General features: G+C 41.3%; 1 protein-coding gene across 1 annotated transcript; it reads right to left on the bottom strand.

Moving 5' to 3' along the window:
• Nucleotides 1–3,402: 3,402 nt before the first annotated feature.
• CCDC125 (coiled-coil domain containing 125) lies at nucleotides 3,403–16,335 on the bottom strand. The gene is given in 11 exon segments (XM_034073239.1): nucleotides 3,403–3,738; nucleotides 3,850–3,983; nucleotides 6,193–6,361; nucleotides 7,359–7,466; nucleotides 8,016–8,131; nucleotides 8,566–8,651; nucleotides 10,688–10,770; nucleotides 11,506–11,583; nucleotides 12,471–12,551; nucleotides 13,905–13,963; nucleotides 15,706–16,335. Coding segments are annotated over 11 exon segments (1,521 nt in total). The 5' UTR covers nucleotides 15,977–16,335.
• Nucleotides 16,336–17,594: the final 1,259 nt, after the last annotated feature.

The following is a 17,594-nucleotide window of genomic DNA, read 5'->3' on the forward strand; positions in this document are numbered from 1 at the left end:
AGTTGTCACTGCAGAATCAGCCCTGCTTTTATTTGGAGCATGCTAAAACAAGAAAATATCAGGTTTTAGAGATTAAGAAAAACACATGTGTACACAGGTCTTCAGCCCATTTTAATTTTAGATTATCAGGAAAGTCTTTTTGTTCACTGCAAAGTTACATCATTTCAGCTCCATGATTGTGTTTAATCATACTTAGTCTGTGCAGAAAGCTATACTGAAACTTTTATCCTTGCAACAGCATTCAAGTCGGTTTTTTTCAGCTACCATAGTTAGAACAAAGATTCTGACAGAAACACAACCATTAAGAACTAAACTCACAGTGCTATAGAAATGAAGTGCTGCAGCACACCCAGTATGCTGCTTCTCCCACCTTAAAGGTGCTTAATTATTTAGGTACCAGCTTTCTCTTCCTCTCCTCCCCTCCCATACCGCTACACCATACACCTACCCACCAATTCAGGGTCCCACAGAAAAAAAAAAAAAATAAACAACTAAACAAACAAAACAGGGGTACAAATGACTGCCCTTGATGTTCATCAGCAATCCATTTACCACAGAACTTCACTAAAACTCAGCAAATGCTTTGCGAAAACTTGACTGTTGTCAAATAAAAACTAAAACAATTCCTGCTAAGCAAGACAACATATTATCCAACCCCAAAACTGCACCAGTTGCTGCCACTGCAAATTTACCAGCTGAATCAGGGGGTGAAGATAAAAGCTTTCAGACACACAATGAAAAGCTTACATGGCACACTGCAAAAAAAAAAACAACTAAAATTCCTTGCTTAGAAAGAGCAACATTCTGTTTATTCAACCAGATTTCTCCAAAAATCCATTAACAATTACACATGTTCAGCAGTGCTCTGACACATAAGCAGTGCCATGAGCAGCCAGGCCCACACCTGAAGAATCCACTTGCTCAACCAAACAAACACATCTCTCTCAGACCACCCACAGTGCCAGCAGCATTAGTTGTATCACCATTTATTACTCAGCATTAGAAAACGAGTAATGACAACACAATCCTTGTACCAGGTCTGAAAGATCACTACCCAATGGAAATAAATGTCCCCTTAATATCCTCAGCTTCTCTGATCTGCACTACTAATAACCAGATATTTGTCTTAGTCAACCTCAGCAACAGATACTAACAACCTATAGTACTGGCAGGCAACTTCTCTAAGCTCTGCACTAATAAAGCAGTTCTCTGCCATTACAGCTTATATTTATATACAAACTGAGAATGTTCCACAGTTTATCCAGAAGCGTATCTTAAAATATTTAATGGCTGTAAGTGTATGGTGCAAGCATGTACGTTATACTTTGTATCACCTATAAAAATCAATAGAACAAGAAGTAAGCAAAACCAGTAAGTAACCCTCTAGGAGCAACCAAATCATCTAAGCAATCTAACATGCAATACACAACAAAAACTGCTGTAAGATCAGCCAGTGGCAGACTGCATCCTAAAACAGCACAAGGATTTGTTTTTTCATTGAGTCACAGAATGAAGCAGATTTGGAAAAGACCTTCAAGATCACCAAAGTCCAACTATTCCCCAGTACTGCCAAGGCCATCACTAACCCATGTCACTGAGGACCTTGTCTACACAGTTTATGAACACTTCCAGGGATGGTGACTCCACGACTGCCCTGGGCAGCCTGTTCCAACGCCTGACCACCCTTCTGGGGAAGAAACTGTCCCTAATACTCAATCTAAACCTATCCGAAGGTACAGCTTAAGGCTGTCTCCTCTTGTCCTATCATTTGCTCCTTGGGAGAAGAGACCAGCCACCTCCTGGCTCCATTCCCCTTTCAGGTAGCTGTAGAGAGCAATAAAGTCCCCCCTGAACTTCTCCAGACTAAACACCCCAGTTCCCTCAGCCGTTCCTCATCACACTTGTTCTCCAGGCCCTTCACAAGCCTCGTTGCACTTCTCTGGACCCACTCTAGCACCTCAATGTCTCTCTTGTAGTGAGGGGCCCGGAACTGAACACAGGATTCGAGGTGTGGCCTCACCCATACCCAGTACAAGGGGATTATTTTCTTTCATTACCATCTTCCGTTTCCAGAGAGTGTATTCGCTCATGCTGCTGATGCTGTATAATCTTCCCTGCACAAAGTTTCTCTCGCTCACAACTTATCAGCTCTGAAGTAAACAAGCCCCTCTTCAGGCACGGAATAAAATTTAGCGCTGAATACTTCACATGTTTTCTTCAACTGAGATACACATCTATGCCACACCAGACAAGTCGAAGGTCCGTGACACCTAAAGGACGGATCCGACCGCGGCAAAAGGAACGAACAAGCCGTCACCCGCGGGGGCAACCGCGACACCGGAGGCACCAGGACTAGGCCTAGCTCCCGTTCCCCCCCACCTGGCCGGGAGCCTCGGGAGGCGGCCGGACCCGAGTGCCAGCGCGGATGCCCAGGGAAGCGGACCGGGAAGGCGCCAGCTGGAGCAGGTTGGGGGGCGGGAAAACCGCCTGTCAGCACGATACCGACAATTACACTGGGCCTCGCACCCCTCGCCCTCGGCCCCACCACGGCTGTACCAGCCCTGCACCCACAACCTCACCCCGGGGGAGGGCCGGTGCAGTATCTGAGCACCACCACCCCGCTTACCTCAGGGGCCCCCCTCCTCTGCGCCCCCAGCCCCCGCTCGCACAACCGCACCCCCACACGCCTGCGCAGTTGCGGTGTGGGCAGCAGGAGCAGGTGACACGAAAGGAGCGGAGCCAGCCTGTGATTGACGGGCCCCGACACACGCGGTACCGGAACCGGCCGGCAGAGGGGGCAACCCACCCTGGGACACTTCCGGTGGCGTCACGGCAGCTCCAGCTCGTCTAGGCGTTAGTGTGATATTAGGCCCGGTCGTTCCGCCAAAGCAACGGCTGTCGCGCTGCTTCTGCAACACTGGAGGTGGCAGCAGCAAACGCTCTGGCATGGGCTGGTACTGAGTGACTTCATCACAGGACATTTTTACATATTTCATAGGATCCCAGGCTGGTTTGTTTTGGACCTTAAAGCTCACCCAGTTCCAACCCCCTCCCACAGGCAGGGACACCTTCCACTAGACCAGGTTGCTCCAGGCCCCGTCCAACCTGGCCTTGAGCACCGCCAGGGATGGGGCAGCCACAGCTTCTCTGGGCACCCTGTGCCAGGGCCTCACCACTCACACAAGGAAGAACTTCTGCCTAAGAGCAGTCTCCCCTCTGTCAGGTTAAAGCCATTCCCCCTTGTCCTGTCCCTACAGACCCTTGTCCAAAGCCCCTCCCCAGGTTTCCTGTAGCCCCTTTAGGCTCTGGCAGCTGCTCTACGGTCTCCCTTGAGTCTTAAGGCTGAACAATACCCTTTCACAACATCCATTAAAAAAAAAAAAAATCTGTTGCCACGGATGGCTATATAGAGATCACCACAGTTTCATCTGCTTTTCCATGTGAATCATTTTCTTCACAGTGCGTAGTCTCTGAGGGCCAGGAGTGTGATTTTTGAAGCATTTTTACCAGATTTTCACATGGTTTTGCACTGGGAACTGGAGAAACACTACTTTGAGAACAAAGGTTTTGGCAGCAGGCACATTTGAGGCCAGATGACTCCTGTACTTTGTACTGAAAATTACATAGCATCCCATTTCCTGTATCCTGTTCCGAATCATCTTCTCTTGCCTCAATTGCTCGAGCTAGCATGTAGTTAACCTTTCTTTGATGAGCCAGAGCCTCTTCTTTGTCATTTACCTGAGTATTTATTTAAAAGAGGAAGAAAAGAAAGTTTATAAGCTAAGAAAACACATTCTGTGTAAAATGTCAGATTTGGACTCATGATGAATAGTCTAACAGAACACTAACCAGATCTATTAACATCTTCAGGATTTCATTAGGATTGTCCAGCTTTTTAACTTTCTTGCCATCCACCTCTGATGAGAGCAGGCTGGATAGTTTTTCTCCCAGACTGTTCTTGTTCCCTTGTAACTTGATGTGCCCTAAGGAAAATAGAAGTACACAAACTGTGGCATTACTGAGAAAAACTTCCTAAGGAACTGTGTAAAACTGGACCCTGACTAATTTCCTCTTAGAGGGCAATGCAGTCTACAGCTTCTCAAATTCTAAGAAAAAAAATTATATATATATATATATATACCCACTCTTTGACATAAGCTGCTCAAGAGATTCTAAGATTTCTAAAAAGGTTGAAATACATTTCACAAATTTAATCTGTCAGTATACAGAGCTTGGAAACAATTATGTCGGTTCTCAAGATGTGTGCTGTTCTACAGCATTACATGCCTAGGGTGCTGAAGGAATCTAGGCTGGGGGAAGTGAGGTGTTTAGTCTGAAGAAAAGAAGGCTCAGGGGAGACCTTATCAGTCTCTACAACTACCTGAAAGGAGGATGAAGCCAGGAGGTGGCTGGTCTGTGCTCCCAAGGAACAAACAATACGACAAGAGGAAACAGCCTCAAGCTGCACCAGGAGAGGTTTAGACTGGCTTTTAAGGACAATTTCTTCTCAGAAGGGTGGTCAGGCATTGGAGCAGGCTGCCCAGGGCAGTGGTGGAATCACCATCCTTGGAGGTGTTCAGAAACTGTGTAGATGAGGCCTTCGGTGACATGGTTAAGTGGTGACATTGGTGACATTGGCACTAATGGGAACCGTTGGACTTGATGATCTTGAAGGTCTTTTCCAAACCTGGTTGATCTTGTGATTCTTTGATTCTAAGACCCACCTCAAAGCAAGGCATGTCCAGGTCAATGGCTAACACAAATATAAAGTGCCATTCCTAAATTCTGCTATGGCTTTGACCATGACAAAAGCACTTAAGTATCTTTATCCTTTACCTTAAAGCAGGAAAAGATCATTGGAATTCTTCTATTTTACAAAGGGCTTTGTAACACATGAAGTGTATGAGTAACAATAAATACTCACATAGATACACACAGAATCATGGGATAGTCAGGGTTGGAAAGGACCTTAGATCATCTGGCTCCAACCCTCCTGCCATAGGCAAGGACACCTCACACTAGATCATGTCACCCAAGACTGTCCAACTTGGCCTTGAGCACTGCCAGGGATGGAGCATTCACCACTCCTTTGGGCAACCTGTTTCAGTGTCTCACCACCCTCACAGTAAAGAACTTCTTCCTTATACCCAACCTGAACTTTTCCTGTTTAACTTTAAACCCATTACCCCTTGTCCTATCACTACCAGTCCCTAATCAAGAGTCCCTCTCCAGCATTCTTGTAGTCCCCCTTCAGATACTGGAAGGCTGCTCTGAGGTCTCCATGCAGCCTTCTCTTCTCCAGGCTGAACAGCCCCAACTTTCTCAGCCTGTCTTCACATGGGAGGTGCTCCAGTCCCCTGATCATCCTCATGGCCCTCCTCTGGACTTGTTCCAACAGCTCCATGTCCTTCTTATGCTCTGGACATCAGAACTGTACTCTAAGTACATGCATAATAAAAACCTTCAAATGTCTCAAAAAAACAGAAAAAACCCAACCCCAACTATTTAGTATGTCACTGAAAGCTCATTGTGTGTATATACTATATATATATATGTATACAAACACATACATCTACATATATATATAATTTTTTCTCCTTCCCTAACTCCTACATAGAGCTCACTTGAAAAAAAAAACCAAGAAACAAACTATCAAGGTAAATCATAGAATCACAGAATCAACTAGTTTGGAAAGGCCTTTAAGATCATCAACTACTGAGTTGTTGACAGCATCTAAAATGGTCAGGCTATACTTGCCAGATGTTATCTTTTTTGTGTTGTTCTCATAATAAACATCTAATATCCAGAATGTTATTGTCAACCTAGACTACAGTTTATTTATTCCAGCATGTTTTTTATCAGGTAGTACAGTTCATGAAAGTGTAATAAAAAAAGGTTACATTAATAGCCTAGACTGATAGCTCCAATGTTGTATTCATATATTCCACTTACATGCATACAGTCTACATTATACATGCAAAGTTTCCGGTAGAAATTCCTCAACGACATGACAAACTAACGTATTTACAATTTTGACATAACTTTGTTCCTTTTTTCCCCCCTCAACTTCATAAACCTCAGTCAGCAATTAAACCACAGACATACATCTAGTATAGTAAGAAAGTCTGCTTGTGTTACTTGTCACCTAACCTCTGCAGCAGACCGTTACTGATATGTAGCATGTCCAGTTACCATTGTCTTTCAGACGTCTCCAGTTTATAAATCTTGTTTCCTTCTTAGTCTTTAGCACTTCTGCAAGCCTCAGGGCTTGGTCCTTCCTCTGCATTAGCTGCTGCTCAAATGCAATCCTGAAAGCATCTGCCATTATATAAGCTTCATCTTTACTCTTCAGATTTTCACCCTGTTTTTAATTCAGTGAAAATACAAGGTGTATTGAGCAATTTGGAAGCAAGAACAGATCTAAATTTTATATGAAGAGGCAGACTGAAACCATCAGCACAGACAACTTTTACATAAGTCTAATCAAAGAAGTAGTAGAAACCAAAGTGCTTCCTCATCATGTTAAGAAATAGATTTTGAAATGTGTATTGAAGTCCTTGCTCTTCATTTTCTATGCATGCATACATCACTACCCATCTACACAGACAAGCTGCCAGCAATGACTACTTATCTCTGAACTTGCAGAAGAGCTTGAGGAGGGTACTAATGTCCCATGCCAATTGCAAATTCTATGTCAGGGTAGTAAAATTGGTACAAAAGGAACAGGACAATACTTATTTTCAAATCAAGTCAGTCACTGGAACTTCTGCAGTGGGGCCACTAGGATGGTTTCCACATCTATAGAGTCAAATATGAATTAAAAGAAAAATTCTAAAACTATAGAATACCACTGAATTAAAAGCCTTAAGAGCTTGAAAATTACATTATTGATTGAAGAGTGATGCAAATACAGTTTTCAGCCACATCAGCTTCCTATCCTAGCTGGGTGAGCAGGCTGGTGAGTGCTGATGTCAGTGCAGGGGAGGAGTAGAATGCACTGCCAGGAAGGACAGGAAAGGGTCAGTGGTAGTCCACACTCATGCTGGGCATTCACTTATGGAGTGCATACATTTAGAGTGTTCTTTACTTTTTTTAAGATTAAAAAAATACAGGTGGAAATAAAAAAAAATAGATTTTTTTTGTTTCTAGTAAAGCTGATTGATACTGTAATTACAACTTTATATCAGCAAAATTTAGAGCATTACAAGCATCACAAACAAATTCTAGATTAATTCTGAGATGCATGTTTAGTTTAAAACACATTAGTTTGTGTAAACTGTAATAGAGCGTTTCTGCTTTAGTTCGTTTCAAGCACAAGCATGCCTCTGCATGTTCACATTTAAGCCAAAGAGTGTTACCTCTTGCTTGAGATGAAGAAGTTGCTTTTGTGTGACAGCAGCCATTTTAGCACAGGGACAAGGCTGTGCCCCAGAAGCACTGCAGGTGCAGGCTCCAAAAACTGCCAGCTGAAAATCCAAACCAAAGTACCAGTTAAATATCTAAGTGCACACACAACACAATCCAAGAGATTCCAGATGACTAGCAAAAAAACATCCTGAAGCTATAAAGGGAGTATAAGAGTCAGGGGAAGTAAGCTGCAAGAGATTTAGGTGTGATTGCTTTTGTCCCACACAAAGTGTGCTTTTTTCAGCAAGATAAACTGAAGGCAAAACCTATCAGCCTCTGTATGCTACTCCCTGAAGACTTAATTAGATTTTTTTTTCCCAATAAAGTAAGCCACTAAGCAAAGGGGTAAAGATTTAAGGAGTTAGGAAATACAAATTAAGCATGCTAGCTTGTGAAAAATAGCCTGATGCTCCTTCTGTCTACTCTTTCTTTGCAAGATAATCCACAAATTAGAATGTTGATTAACAGCCAAGGGTATACTCTTATTAGCTAAAAATCAGTAAAAAAAAACCAGTGAAATAATAAGTAGGCAAAAAAATATGTATGTATTTTGAATATAAACATATATCTGAACCAGCTATTTTGAAAACCATCTAAGTTACACTTACTTCAAAACCTGTAAAATCTGTAATGTCGCTTTTATTCAAGGACATATTTTCCTGAACAACCTTCTGTTGTTTCACATCTAGCATGGCAAGAAATTCCAAGCACTGCTGATTCAGCACTGTGAAATAAAACAAGGAAAGCAATTATGAATTCTGCTGCTCTGATTTCTTAGCTTATGAGTTTATCTACACCAAAATTAAACAGTTCTATAAAGCATCAGTTCGGGAATATGATAAAACTATGCAGATGTAACAACTCAGATCCCAGTTGTGTTTACCCAGGCCAGCGAGAAAAGGTAGATATACTTTCTTCATACCTGATCTACTTTTTAAACTATGCATACCTAACTTCTCCTGTCATTTATTTTTTAAGAGGCAAAAAGAACCCAAATCAAACACAACTTTTCCATTGAAAAAGGGCTTCTGCATAGCCACTAAAATCATCTGCCAGTAACAAAGAGACTTTTACCAACAGAAAGCTTCCTCCATAGCTAAATACTGCATTATTCCTGAGAAACAACACATTAAGAGGAATTGACTGTTGGTGGCTTACTTGCATTTTCAGCTTTAGAAGTTTTAACTTCTTCTGTTCTCATTTTCAATGCTTCCTTAAGAGCTGCATTTTCACAATATATCCTGCAGAAGTCAGAAAAAGGATGTATTACCTTTTAAAATATTTTAGATTAGGATTACTGGGAAGACTGAAGAAAAAAATCAAAACTGGAAACAGCTGAGTTGCCAGTTTGACGAGATATTATCCATGCTGCATTATACAGGATATTTTCTCACTTTTAGTATTTTTTATTGAGAAAAATTGTAAAATTTTCCCATAACAATACCTGTACCAATAGTATGTAGTATGTTGTTAGATCCAAATCTGCTAGCCAGGGGCCAGTATCCAACCTGACACTACTCCTAACCAACCGGTGTAGGCTCTGTGTAGGCTTGGTCTGAGTGGCTCTGACCCAAGGCTAAGGAAGCACACTTTGCCAGTCTAGCTTCTTGTTTTCCAGAGCAAAACCAGGAATCTCTGTGCTCGTATAGAGGTTTCTCTTGCAACCTAGACAGCATGGGCTGTTCAAACAGGCTAGCCTTGCTCACAAAACCACACCCTTACACGAGCAATTTAAATGTGCCCAAGTACATTTGAGTGAATGTCTAAAAAAGAAAATAAAAATATCATTCAGCAACTTCAGATTTTAACAGGAGGTGAGTTTAAGTACCAGTACCGTTAGAATCTGAAAGAAATTTGTAATAATGAATCTCTGAAACATTTCAGAGAAATCCCTTTACTTCCTTGAAAGAACAGAATTCTTATTGGCCATGTGACAACAGGCCTTTGGTCTGAATTTTATAAAATAAACTTCCTGTAGGCTGAACACTGTTCTCAGGAACAGCTGCTCTGCCAAATGTTGCAATCTTAGAGAATACAATATGCATTTATACCATGTTTTTCCTTGAGGTATTGAAGTATTTCCTTCTTGAATAGAAAAGTGGCAATCCACTCTGTTCTTGTGAGACCCCACTTGCAGTACTGTGAGTGGTTCCCAGTGTTCAAGGCTAGGCTGAACAGAGTCATGGGTGACATGGTCTAGTGTGAGGCATCAGGGCCCATGGCAGGGGCTTAGATCTAGGTAATCTTAAGGTCCTTTCCAACCCAAACTACTCTATGATTCTGTGATTCATTTGGTGCATCTCTTCAGATGTCAGTAATGCAGAATGCTGTGAATTCATAGGGTTTTTTTAAATAATAGCCTGAATTATTTCACTTGGATAAACGAAGGGAATACACATTCTTCTCATCCTGCTGTCCTGTTTTCTGACATCTGTACCAGAAAGCCTTCCTGCAAAGCAGACTGAACTTTTGGCTTGCAGTTTGCTGAAGCCACAGCTGTAGTTTTCAACTTTTAATACGAGTTTCATTGCTCCAGACTACCTGGGTACTCTTCCAATCTCGTAAGTCAGGAAAGCCAAGGGGTTTTCACTAAGTATCCCTCAAGGTAAATAAGTTAACGGGTGAACAAGATCAAATATCCTAACAAAAGTCCTCTTTCAAACAAATAGTTTGTAAACTTTTGGCTTATTGTTCAATTCACAGTTTAAAGAAAAAAAATAATTCTGATGGGTAGACTTCAGAGATATAATTCCTACATTTAAATAAGGGAGTCTGCTGATAGCTTTTTTTTTGCTGCATTGTTAGCTTAGTGCTTCTGGCATCTTCTGATTGCCTTAACCATACCTGCTGCCTATCCACAGCAAATCTTATTTAAACAAAGAACCAGTTGATTATCCTCTCTCAAAAGCATTCCATTTTACCTGAATGTGTGCTCACACCTTCAGTGCAAGAAAATAAAGCAATGATTAACCAGCAAATGATATTTCCACATGCATGCACATACCTCATTTACATTGAAAGTAAAGAACAGTTTGACTCAAGCTGGCTAGCATAATAACATAATAGGCTGAAGTGAAAATTCAGCCTTACAAAGTCAGAAGTTTCAACTGAAATATACAAATGTGACTAGCAAGAAAATTAAATATATTTTCCCAAATCTGGAAGGAAATTAGGAAAACATGAAAAACTCTGAAAATTCAATGAGGTAAACTTGGAACACAGGAAAGACATATAGCATTCAATGCAATTAAAAGAACTCACAAAAAATACACAGTGTAAGTCGTATTTTTCTGTCCACGTGTCTTCTATGTTTTTAAATTGATCCTGATCAAATTCAATTTCCCATTTCAAAATATTAATTTCCTGTGGAAACAAAACAAATCTGCAGCAGTTTATTACAAGCCTCCTATTGGAAGGAAGAAGAGGAACTGTTGGTGCTGAGATTAGCACTGGCAGAAATGTAGGTGACCAATGACGGTGACAGTCTATGATACTGCTAAAAATACAGTTGGTGCCAGACACCAGAAAATTTCTGCATCACTGATTTGTGGATTCCAGACAGTGTTGCATAAACTGATGCTTGTAGTGTCTCATAAGAAAAACAAACCCACACTGCCACATTTCCCTGCCTACTTACTGTTCTGTGGCAAGGTCACACAGGAAGAGAAACAAAGCACAGAAATCACTTTAACAAGGTAGCTCACTGCCACCATCCTTCTCCTCCTCCCCATCTTTCCTATGAAAACTGGGCACCCATTTCTTAAACTTAGTGGGAAGTTCCAGCTTCATAACTAAGAAATAGTGCAACTCCCTATGAATGATTGTGGAACTCACAACAGAGACCAACAGAAAGTAAAGAGCTCTAGTAACCTTCAGGTACTATTTCTACACACTATATACAGCATCAAGATATCTAAATCAAAAAAGTGATACATGAACATTTTCCCTTTCTACTAAAAAGGAATAACAATAATTTCAAAACCAAACTTGAACTAATGGCAGATTTGTACTAATCTAAATAAACAGTCTGATAACCCAATATTAATAGCAATGAACTCTGTGATCTTAGAGAGGTATGAAGGAAAAATGCACCCTTACCTTTTCTAAAGTTCTCTTTTCTTCCTCAGTCTTTTGAAGCATTTCTTTTGTGTGAATAGTGGCTTTATTAAATACTGCCTGAAAAACAAAAACAAAACCAACAACAACCAACCAAACAAAAAAAGCACAAGTCCTTCAAATACTGTAATTGAGTGTAGTTAATTTGGCTTTAGACAAATTTTTAGTGTTACATCATGAGAAGTTTGAACTCACAGTTAAAAAGGAGTGTGCAGAATTACAAACACTAGCAACTTGAAGTCCCAGTGGGTTCTAATTTCAAGTCACATAATGCTACATTGCATTAACAAACTTGTGTTTCAATCTTTTCTATTAGAAAAATGTAGCATTCATTTAAGATGACATTATTGTCTTCTTTAGGGCTCACCCACAAAATCAGCTCTTAAACTTGGTTACAACATACCTAGACTTTGAGCCAGGTGTAACTTACTATGAATGTCTGAGGGTAGAAACTGCAGGCTATAAATGGGGCAAGCAAGCAGGCTAAAAAAACAGGAACCGATTTCAACATAATCTGTTGTGACAATGAATAAAAGTATCACAATCTGTGGACAAAAGACTGACCTAACATTTAATGTATAATGTCCTCTAAGACAACAGATGGAGCAGTCAACTGAAAATATCTGTGCTTTGCAGCAGAAGTTCAAGCACTGGCAAAACATATAATTTAAAGGGCTGGAGAGAAAGCCTTGTTCTTTTAACCTGAATAAATCCTCAAAGAACTTCAAAGATAAAAATAGAGAATTGCTACAACAATAAAATCTCCTTCAATAACCACAATAGCTCCACGAAGCAAAAGTTGTAGAAGCCAAGTGTGTAAGACACTTGCAGATTCACTGCTTTAAAGTCCCGGTAAATACAGGTTCAGGGAGTTTTAATGAGGAGTGGCAGGAAGATTTCTTCTGTTTTCCTTCCTTTGCCATTAACAATTTCTGAAAAACTCCTACCATGCTCTGCAGAATTCTTAGGGCTTCCTCTTCAAGTCATCTCTGAGATGCTTCAAGCTCAACTTTCAAAATGTCAACTTCCTGAAGCAAAACAAAATAGGTACACTGATAAAACTCAAGGTAATCATGTTAAAACTCATAAATGTAGAGGGCAATGTAAATTTGCCCTCTTCAAAAAAACAGTATTCTCTTTCTACACTATATGATTCTTCCCTGACAAGCAGCTTGCTTACAATGAAGAAATGTTAACAGTGCATGCTAGCACCAAATCCTTGAAGAATACATGTAATTATTATTCTTTCTGTTCTCTTCCAGTATATTTGGAAAATAAACCACTGCAGGTTTGCCTTGCTAAAGAAGCTGCATGTATCAACATAGGTCCTGAGGTTTAAAATAAGGAAACAGAACAGAGTACAGTTTTCCTATATATGCAGTATCAAATACTACAAATATATATACTAAAATATAAATGCCCTATTAATATGACATACCCTAAATATATCATGCAAAACTTCTATACTCTATAGTGTGAATATCATGTTACAACTCTTGGATTAAAACCACTACTTGTCCACAACAAAACCACTGTCCACACAGATCCCTGCTTTAGGTACCTGCCAATCATACCTTTATGCAACATCGCCCCTTTGGAAGAAAGCAGGGTTTTTTTAGTTTCCAATAGTTAAAATGAAATTTACTGCTTTGTGTCCTTATTTTTCCTTAACTGCTATGTAGGTCACTCGGTTGTTCACTTGTCATACAAAACTTTTTTTCATAGTTCTTTCAGGCCTGTTACTGCAGCAATTGATACTAAAATTGTACCTCAGAGCAGTGGTATTTCTTCAGTTTTGTCTAATTGAAAACGAGTAAGGTTCCTTGACATTTTAACTTCCTGTGCACTGAAGGCTCTTCATGCTAAGAAAACCTGACAGTGACCTACTACAGGCTATCCTGGGGTTAAAGAACACAGTACAGATGAAGTCTATACCCTTACAACTGAGGTCACCATGCTCTTTCTGCCCAGACTGATGCCAACACATCAACATATTTAATCACAGTAAAATTAAAATGTAGGAGTTAACTACCTTTCAGTAAAAAAACAGATTAAAATCCCAAAGACTACTCCATTTACACTGAAGATTTTCAGGCCCTGAAGCTTAAATAAGGAAAACCTGCTAGAAAAGTAGTATGATCCTTTCAATATTATCTACATCTCTCTATCTTTCAAAATACTTCCTCTCCATTCTCCCCATCACAAAAAAAATTACAAAATTTATGTCATAAAATTGAATGAGGCTTCCAACTACTGCACTAGTTACAAAAACCTGAATCCATCCCTGATTCTGGACATGCCAAGATCTTCAGCTAAACTAACACTTTGCTGTGTTAAAAGGAAGTCGAGATTTCAACAGCACACTTGGCACAGTCACTTACCTCTAGAGCCTCCCGAAGTTGTTGCTTTAGTTCTTCATTTGGCACTTCAGTATTAGATTCTGTAAGATTGACAGCAGATACTAAATGCTGAGAAACTATAATATTTACAAAAGAAAACATGAGAATTTGCTTTACCCTGAAAACTGGTAACGTTCAGAGGTATATTTTTTCTTCAGGAGGCAATTAAAAGGCTTAAGAAATACATAAATACTAAAATCAAATACAGTGTTTCACAGTTAAAGAAGTGAAATGGGGGAAGCAGAGTTCAGTTATAAAGAGACTTAAAATAAGAAAAATTATTTTAGAACTTCATAAAAGAAACCAAAACCAACCCCACACCCACAAAAGAAAAACCACCAAACAAAACCACAAAACTGCCATCTTGATTAAAAAAAAAAAACAAACCAAACTTCTTTTTTTTAGCTTCTTTTCAGATTGTAACTTTTAAACAATCACAGTCAACAAAACAGCAGCTAGCATTATTTAGAATTAATGTCAATTTCCAAGATTGGAAGATGAAGTATGTTAGTGGAATATCCCACAAGTTCCAGTATTCCTCTACACAAGAAGTTACTACCTCACTTAAACTAAGCAGGTTAAGATGCAGCCTTCTGCTAAATCCAAGTCACGACCATGCGGACTTTAGTCATGCTTTCATGGATGCTGCTGTGTGATAGACCTAGACCTAAAACAAGCAGCACGCAAAGATGACCAAAGATCACACAAAAAGACCAGCATAAGGGCAGTGAAACCAACAGGAATTATGCTGTTTTCCTGACATCTTTGCACTGAAGATGCTGAAACCAATAAAGAATAATTACATGTCTTAGCTTATAGCAGTGTGTGGAGAGGATAGTGGGGACTTGTTCTAGAGGAGAAGAATAAGCAACTTACACAAAAATACTTAGGTCAAAATACTAAAAATGTCTAAAAATGTAAGGGAAAGCAACTGATGTGTAATAAACAGCACTGCCTATATCTGATTTTATCTACAGCAGTGTTATCTTCACCCAAAACAGAGGGAAAAAAAAAAAAAAGACAACACCGGAGAGCTGAGATGTGCAGATTCCAAAACCAACTTCTTAACCTCAAAAATATGCCAACAGCAAATCAGATTTTGAATATTTAGCCATAAGCTTTCACAGAATCATAGAATCACAGACCAGTTTAGACTGTAAGGGACTTTAAAGCTCATTCAGTTCCAACCCCTTGCCATGGTAAGGGACACTGGAACAGGTTTCTCCACGCCCTGTCCAGCCTGGCCTTGAGCACTGCCAGTGGATGGGGCAGCCACAGCTTCTGAAGGGCAACCTGTTCCAATGATAGAACCTCTACAAAAACACACTTAAATCAGGAGTCCAAGGACATGCATTCAATTCCATATCTATATTTAGAGAAAACCAATGCTGTCCCCACCACAGGATGCTCTTTTCTAAATGTCACTTTCAAAAGCAAAACTAAGCACTTTTAAAATGGTCAATTTACACTTGAAGGGCCACAGCCTCCCTCACTGAAAAGCAATTTTGCTGTCAAATGTTTTGGAAGGTCTAGGCACAGAGACTACTCTGCCTCTCCTACTGTGGCACTAGCAGCAGCCTTAGGGGCTGCACCAACCACTCTGTGAGGCTGCACTGGATCCTAGCATTCATATGCCTTGGAATCATCCAGAGATCTCCAAGTGTTTTAGCACACGCTTTGACTTGAACTTACGGACGGACACCTTGTGAAGCAAAAGAACTGCTTGGTTTTGCTAACAGGGGTTTTTCTCATGGTAAATAACAAATACTCAGATTATTCTTACCACAGCTACGCTGTCGTGTGGAACTAGTAACAGGCTTTTTCGATATTCCATTGTAAAAACTGTTTTGTTTTGAGCCAGGAAGAGTTGCATCATCACTTTCTTCCACTCTCTTTGCGGACAAGAGAGAATGACAAGCCTTTCCAGATCCCTTCCTAAATTTAAATGAATAGCAGGTCTGTAAATTTTCCCCTTCATAAACACCTCCAGGTCTTCTCCCGAGGCCGTCTCCCAAGTTTCCACATGCCATGTCATCTTCTTCTGCTTCCTCCATCTTCTCATCCTGAGTTTTGGTTGGTCGTCTTGTTTTCCTGACGTAGAGCACTTCACTTACCAACGATGTGTACAGCACCTCCCACAGAACACGGATTCTACCTAGAAAAAAAACAGGAAAATTCCGTCATGAAAGCAGCAGAACAACACTAAAGTGAAAGAATCTGAAAGTGGTGGTGCACAGCCGCTTCCAAGGCGAGTTGAAGCTGTCGGAAAACCTGATTCCGCCAGTCCGGTGAAGCTTTAAAGCCCTGGGACCGCCCTGGTGAGGGTGAAACCTCTTCGGGGCGTTCCCCTCTTTGTCCCCCCGGGTACCGGAGATCCCAGCCCGCTTCCTAAGCCGGCCACAGGCCGGCCTCCCCGTCCTGGCGTTGCCGGTACCGCCCTGGGGCGGGCCGAAGCCTCGGGAGCTGGCCCGGCAGCATACGTGGCGGCAAGGAGACCTCGTACCAGTCAGTGAGTCAGTTGTAAAGGATTGTGTGTGTGAAAGTTTGAAAATCTTGAGTTTGGAACGATGATGTTCCGTTACCAGCGCACAGGTGTTGAGAAGAGGTAGAAGACTGAGGCATGAACCCTCAGGATCAGAAGAAAAGGTAACTTCAGAAAGATTGGAAAGAAACCCAGGGTTGAAACCAGAGAAGCAGTTTTGAAAAGTGCAGGAAGACAGAAGTTAGCAGTGTCCCTGAAGGGACTTGGTTCATCGTGGAGGGCTGGAGCAGGGAGACAAGCTGAGAGAGCTGGACTTGTTTAGCCTGGAGAAGGCTGCAGGGAGACCTTAGAGCAGCTGCCAGTGCCTAAAGGGCTGGCTGACAAGAAAGCTGGAGAGGGGCTTCTGACAAGGGCCTGTAAGGACAGGGTGAGGGGGTATGGCTTTAAACTGACAGAGGGGAGACTGAGATAAGTTTTTCCCTGCGAGGTGGAACCTGCTCAGAGAAGCTGTGGCTGCCCCATCTGTGGCAGTGTTCAAGGCTGGGTTAGATGTGGCTTGGAGCAATCTAGTCTAGCGGAAGGCATCCCTGCCCATGGCAGGGGTTGGAACTGGATGAGCTTTAAAGTCCCTTCCAACCCAAACCAGTCTGGGATTCTATGATTATAATCCTAGAAATCACACCCCATAAGGTAAGACACCTTTGGCCACAGAGGCATTCACTCAACATGCATGTGTTGTGTCCCTAAATAGAGAGAATGCAAGAACAAATGGTTGGAGACACAGGGTGTTACCTACACAGAAAATGACAATTACCACCATTTGAAATGTCTTACAAGGGATAGCTGGGAGACTGATGGTGTGTTGACTTTGTGGACCTGTTCCCAAGCACCCATCTCTGTGCAAATATGAATTAAGCAATATCTTGACTCTGTGTTTGAGATTAGCTTGTTGCACTTTGGGTGAACAAGCCCACATTTTGACAACAGAGGGAGTGGTGGTTATGGTGCGGAAGGTCTGTACTTCACCTACAGCTTCCCCTCTAACCCAATACCATTTAGATACCCAACTTTGCTGTGCAGGATGTGGCCATTCAAAGCACACTTAGACATCAGTGTTGCCCAGTGCACCTCCATGCCTTAGATCACCCTTCACTTGGTCTCACAGTACCCCTGAAAGTAGCACATGCATG

This window comes from Melopsittacus undulatus, chromosome Z (genome assembly GCF_012275295.1).
Source record: "Melopsittacus undulatus isolate bMelUnd1 chromosome Z, bMelUnd1.mat.Z, whole genome shotgun sequence".
Classification (NCBI taxonomy): domain Eukaryota; kingdom Metazoa; phylum Chordata; class Aves; order Psittaciformes; family Psittaculidae; genus Melopsittacus; species Melopsittacus undulatus.